The sequence below is a fragment of the Scyliorhinus canicula genome, chromosome 15 (genome assembly GCF_902713615.1).
Source record: "Scyliorhinus canicula chromosome 15, sScyCan1.1, whole genome shotgun sequence".
NCBI classification, from domain to species: Eukaryota; Metazoa; Chordata; class Chondrichthyes; order Carcharhiniformes; family Scyliorhinidae; genus Scyliorhinus; species Scyliorhinus canicula.
The window spans coordinates 31,739,530-31,745,529 of NC_052160.1; the positions used below are offsets into that span (position 1 = coordinate 31,739,530).

Consider the following 6,000-nt stretch of genomic DNA (forward strand, 5'->3'; position numbering starts at 1 on the left):
GCTGGTGCAGACTTGCTGGGCCGAATAGCCTCCTTCTGCACTGTAAATTCTATGATTCTATGATCAGTACACCAGCGTATAGTCATGATAGGGAAACATGGTAAAACCACATAATTAAAGGCTCTTGACTTAGTGCAAGCAGTGGTTGTGACAAGATGGATGAATTGATGGCACAAATAGAAATAAATAGGTATGATCTGATACTCATTAGCTTATTCTCTTTCAAATCAATATCCTATCCCAGAGTGATAATTTGAGCCTGTGATTCTCCACAGTGATGGGATATATTTCCCTATTCCTGGTTTAGGAATATTGTCACACACCAGCTGAGAACAAAGTTGTGTATGTACCTTTTACCAACTGGCAATTCAGCAGCTGCAGGCCAGCGCTCAAGATGTAATAAGAAGGCTTTCGACAGATGGTGCCAGTTAGTTCAAAAATAGAAAATTAATGAGGATCTCCAAAGAATTCTTACTCATTTCTAAAGATTTTTTTTTTGCCAGAAAACAGGCCAGAGTTTTTCTGAAGCGTTTTTTGAATGCTGGTGAAGAGGTGCTAATGATTGTCAGATGCCTTAAAATTTTCGACTGTGACTGAACTGAAAGCAAACTAACTTCTCTGTTATCCTTTTCCAGCGGTTCAGGTTAATGTTCTCGATATGGAGACAGTGAGTGAATGGGCAAAGTTCACCGTGAATATTGTGTCAGTCTATCGGAGCAGAGATGAGAAGATTAAACGGGCAGACCAGTTCCTGTGGATTAATATGAAAGATTTGGCATGCAAGTGCCCCAAGATCCAAATTACCAAAAAGTATCTAGTGATGGGGAACACTGACAGCGTGTCTGAGAGGCTTGGAGGTCTTGTGGCTGATAAGAACAGCCTTGTCATTCAGTGGCGGGATGTGTGGACAAGAAGACTTCGGAAATTCCAACGCAAAGAGAAAAAAGGGAAATGTGGGAAAGCCTGATCGACTCGTTCAGAAATAAAACTCTGTGAGAAGCATCATGGGCCACAATGTAAATACACTTTGGGTTCAAAATATTTACCTTTCAGAACAGGCTGAAGGGCGTTAGACTGTAAGGAGGGAACTAGTGGCAGGAAACAACATGATATTCAGCTTAACACATTACACAAGTTGTTGGTTGAATATGCTCTTCAGATTGCTTATCCTTTTCTAAATGTGGTCATGACTCTCTTTCTCTGGGGTGAAGGTCAGGCCGCTACAGAAGCTTTGTTGCCTGATCGCAGAGCCCAGGTAGTATCTGACAGAAGGACATATTCACCATGTCCTACCTATTGGTTGGCTGGCTATCCTCTTTAAGGTCCGCCATACCTCTGTTTTTGCCTATTATGACTAACATATGAGACAAAATGTGGTGGTCTATGTAAGCCTGACAGCTGTGCTGAACACAGAGTGTAAATATGGACAGGTTCCAGGACTTTTATAAACAGACAAAGCATTTGGCATGCAGCAAGTTATCTGTTAACATTGTGTATTTCGAACTGTGATTTGAAAATATCCAATTTCAATTAGATTTTACAAAGCATGTTAGTATTGTAAAACTTTCTGTCTGACACACAACCTTTCAGCCTAATAAAACATTTCCTTTTCAATTTTCCCTTGATCACTTTGCCAGTAAAACTGTAATAGCAATGCTCAACATACTGTACCCTCCCATATACCCTCCTCACCCTCCAATATACTGTACCATCTGATATATCCTCCTCACTCTTCAGATACTGTACCATCCAATATACCCTTCAAATACTGTACCATTCAATATACCCTTCACACTCTCCAGATACTGTACCATGCAATATTCCCTCCTCACCCTCCAAATACTATGCCATCCAATATACCCTCCTCACCTTCCGAATACTGTACCATCCAATATACCCTCCAAATACTGTACCATTCAATATACCCTTCACACTCTCCAGATACTATACCATCCAATATACCCTCTTCACCTTCCGAATACTATACCGTCCAATATACCCTCCTCACCTTCCGAATACTTGATATATGGCACCTTCTGTTAAAGAAGTCAGCTTGTTTCGCATCTCTGTGAAAAGTTGTTGGTTCCAGTCCGCTTCAGAGACTTGAGCACAGAATCTAGCCTGATGCCCTGGTACCAATGTCCCTTTTGCCCTCTCAGATTGATCTAAAAGATCCCATGCACTATTCACAGAACAACTGACGTGCTGATAAACTTTTATTGTTCAACAGACACCACTAAAACCGATTATTAGTTCTTTATCTCATTGCTGTTTGTGAGAGCTTGGGGCAAATTTATGACCATCTTTTATGTTTACAACATTGGTGGGAAAGAATGCGAGGGAATATGAAAGGTATTCTAAAGGAAGTGTAGGGGCAGGAGGATCTTGGGTGGTGATATATGTGGACAAATCATTGAAGGTGGTAGGGCAGGTTGAGAAAGTGATTAATAAAGCATATGGAATTCTGGGCTTTATAAATAGAATCCAAAAGCAAAACATTTATGATAGAACTATAAAGCATACTATTTTGATCCCAATTGAAGTATTGTCTCAAGTTCCATGCACCACACTTTCGGAAGGATGTGAGAGCATTAGAGAGGCTGAAAAAAAGATTCATGAGAATGGTTCCAGTGATGAGGAATTTCAGTTATGTGAAAAGATTGGAGAAGCTGGAGTTGTTCTCCTTAGAGAAGAGAAGGTTAAGGGGAGATTTGATAGAAGCATTCAAAATCATGACGGGGTCTGGACAGAGTCGATAGGGAATAACGGTTCCCATTGGCAGAGGCTCGAGAACCAGAGGACACCGATTTAAGGTGATTGGCAAAAGAAGCAATGGCAAATAAGGAGAAACTCTTTTACACAGTCAGTAGTTAGGATGGAAAATGCATAGCCTTAGTGTGTGATGGAGGCAGATTCAATTGTGGCTTTTAAAAGGGAATTGGACAATTATAATAAGAAATACATTTGCAGGACTACAGAAGAATGGAAAGGGAGTTGAAAGGCTAGTTGAGTTGTAATTATGACAGGACAAATGTTTATGTGCTGCAGCCATTCAATGATTCCATAACTTGCCAAAGTTACAGCGACCTACATCACCATGAAGGACAAAACGAGCAAAGTTGTGAAAACTCTCTAATCTCCAAGCTTTCACATCTCACACATCATCATGACTTGGATATATTTTACCACCACATAGATTATTAAGAGGTACATGGACATTAAAGTGGCAAGGTTCTAAATTTCCCCACGTGTCGAGTTTTAACAGAAATTTTCTATTTAAAATTAGCCTGATTGACAGAGTTTACGTCTAATTGGGCTGGAAGCACTTTGGAGTAGGCTATAGTCTGAACGGCAATCAGTGGCCCAGGAGGGGTAATGACTCATCTCTAATCCCACGGGTTTTTGACTGGCTCCTGCTCCTCCTGGCCCACAAGCAGTGCTATAAAAGCACATATCATCCTGAAGCTGTTCTTGTCTTCATTCAATAGTCTGGTGGCCCAAGATCTTGGAAGCAGATTAGATCAGAGGCAGCCAGCTCATTTTAATATTTGAACATTCAACAGGTCTCCTTGGAGTGGATTGGCTGCCTTCCCTTGTCCTGCCTCCATTAAAACCAGAGGTTGGCAGGTCGGGGGTTATGTTTCAGATCTTTAACAACTCATCAGAAAATAATCCACCCAGTTTTGTGTGTTAAAATTCAGCCCATTGCTGCTGGGCCAATGTCCTGGAAGTATCTACCTACCACCATTGTGAAAATACCATCTGCACACAGGCTGCAGTGGTTCAAGGGGACTGCCACTACCATTACTTCTTGCTGACAATTTAGGGAGGGCAATGAATTGATGCCTGCAACTGTGAACTCCTCCAATATTCACATTTTCCAACAACACGTTATACTCCCTGATAAAACCAATGAAAGTTCTCAGTACACTCTTCCAACACTGATGATAGTACATGCATAAATTGTCAGAAGTCCAATAAAGCATACTGATTATAACAATACCCTGACTGTAAACTATTTTCTACATATCTTAAAGTTCCCAGTGCTAGCTAATTAAAATAGAAAAACTATGCAGCCTTTCAGGATAGTCCATAACCCTTAACAGCCAATGAGGTACTTTCAAAGAGTCATGTCTGATGTAGTGCAGGAATTGTAGCTGCCAGGTTGCATAGAGCGAGCTCCCACACACAGCAATGAAATAATTAATGAGATAAGCCATGTTAAACGTTGGTTTAATTATAAATATTGGCCAGAGCACCAGAAAGTCTTCCTTTCTGTTCTTCAAAAAATGGCGTGGAATATTTCATGCTTGCCTGAGCATGTAGGGAAGACCTCAGTTTAACGTCTCATCCATATGACGGCATATGTGACTGTCCAGCGCTCCTTCAGCACTGCACTGGAATCTCAACCCAGCATTATGTGCTCAAGTCCTGGAGTGTTATTTGATATCACAACCTTTGATTCACAGGGTTACTCATTGGGCTGCAGCTGGTGTAAACCCACACTCCAAATTTTTCCATTTCTGTTTCCATGCAAGAAGGTTAAAACATTTTCCAAGACATTTCCAAGTTTTTGAAACTTGTTTGCAATGGGCTGAGAGGTTGTGGCACAGAGAAGATTCACTGTGTATCCTACACATTTGAGGCCTTCACATAGAATAAGTGGAAAGTCTTCATTGTTAGCATCACTGTCTTATCCTAACATGCCAACGGTTGGCAAGGGAAATAGTTACTCACATGTTAAAGATCAATTGCATCACTAAGATATTAATGTTGTACCAATTTTACTCATAAAGGAAAACAAATTCTGGAATAACATAAACTGAAACTGGTTGTATTCTTTGTTCTTTGTGACAGATTACTGGTGGCATGGTCTAGCTGTGATATACCAGTCTAACCACAAACACCAACACAATATCATATGGAGTGCGCACAGGTATATTGTACTGTAACAGATGCAAAGTGCTGGGAAGAGAATGTTCAAACATCAGATACTGTTCTCATTGGTTCATTATATCATGGTTTACTAAGTCTACTGAAATCCCTCTGTTAAAAAGTTTCTGCTTTTTGATTTGGTGCAGTCAAGGACACACCACTGGTGTCAGGATTGAAACTTCCTATGAGTGATAGTGTAGAGGGAGCTTTACTCTGTATCTAAATCATGCTGTACCAGCCCTGCAAGTCGTTCATGGGGCGGTGTAGAGGAAGTTTTATTTAGTATTATTCCTATGCTATACCTACCCTGAGAATATTTGATGGTGACACTGTAGAAGGAGCTTAACTTTATCCCAAACCTGTTGTGTACCAGTCTGGGAGTTTTTGATGGGGACAGTGTAGATGGAGCTTCACTCTGTTTCTAACCCCTATTGCATGCCCTGAGAGTGATGGCAACAGCATAGAGAGAACTTTTCTCTGTATCAAACCTGTCTGTACCCGCCCTAAAAGTTAGTTAATGGTGGCTATCTGCCTAGCTGATTCCAGATGATTGAAGGGGATAGTGTGTGATTTTGACACCTCAGTATCAATCTTCTTTCATTCAATGGCATGTGATGTGTTCACAAACTATAATGGTAAATATTGTTAAGGTGAACGTTGTTGATGGTGAATGTTGTTACCTTTAATCATCAAAGTAGATGTAACAGCTTTCTAGCCTGATTCGTTGACTTCACCTGCACTGGTTAAAGCGTAAGAGGCAGTGCATTGGATGTGTGCAATGTCATTCTAAGCATATTTTTGTTAGGTGTCTTTAATTCCCTGCTTACATCTAATATTATGACCTGAAACCATTATGGCCTAAATTTCATATTCCAGGGAGGATATGTACAGTTGGAAATTGCAAGGAAGCTAAAACGTCCACAATTGGTAATTACATGGAAATGAATGTATCAATTAAAAAAAATATTTCATGGGAATCACTGACAAGACCAGCACATTACTCATCCCTCATGGCCCGTGACAAGGTGGTGATGAGCTGCCTTCTTGAACTGCTGTGGTCCATGT

General features: G+C 40.6%; 1 protein-coding gene across 1 annotated transcript in view; it reads left to right on the plus strand.

Annotated features, from left to right (window-relative positions):
• The window catches only part of LOC119978502 (netrin-3-like), a 378,885-nt gene extending 374,057 nt beyond the window's left edge, over window positions 1-4,828 (plus strand). The window contains exon 7 of the mRNA XM_038820177.1: window positions 636-4,828. Coding sequence (XP_038676105.1) covers window positions 636-967 — 332 coding nt within the window. The 3' untranslated portion in view covers window positions 968-4,828. The remainder of the gene's footprint in view (window positions 1-635) is intronic.
• The last annotated feature ends 1,172 nt before the right edge of the window (window positions 4,829-6,000 follow it).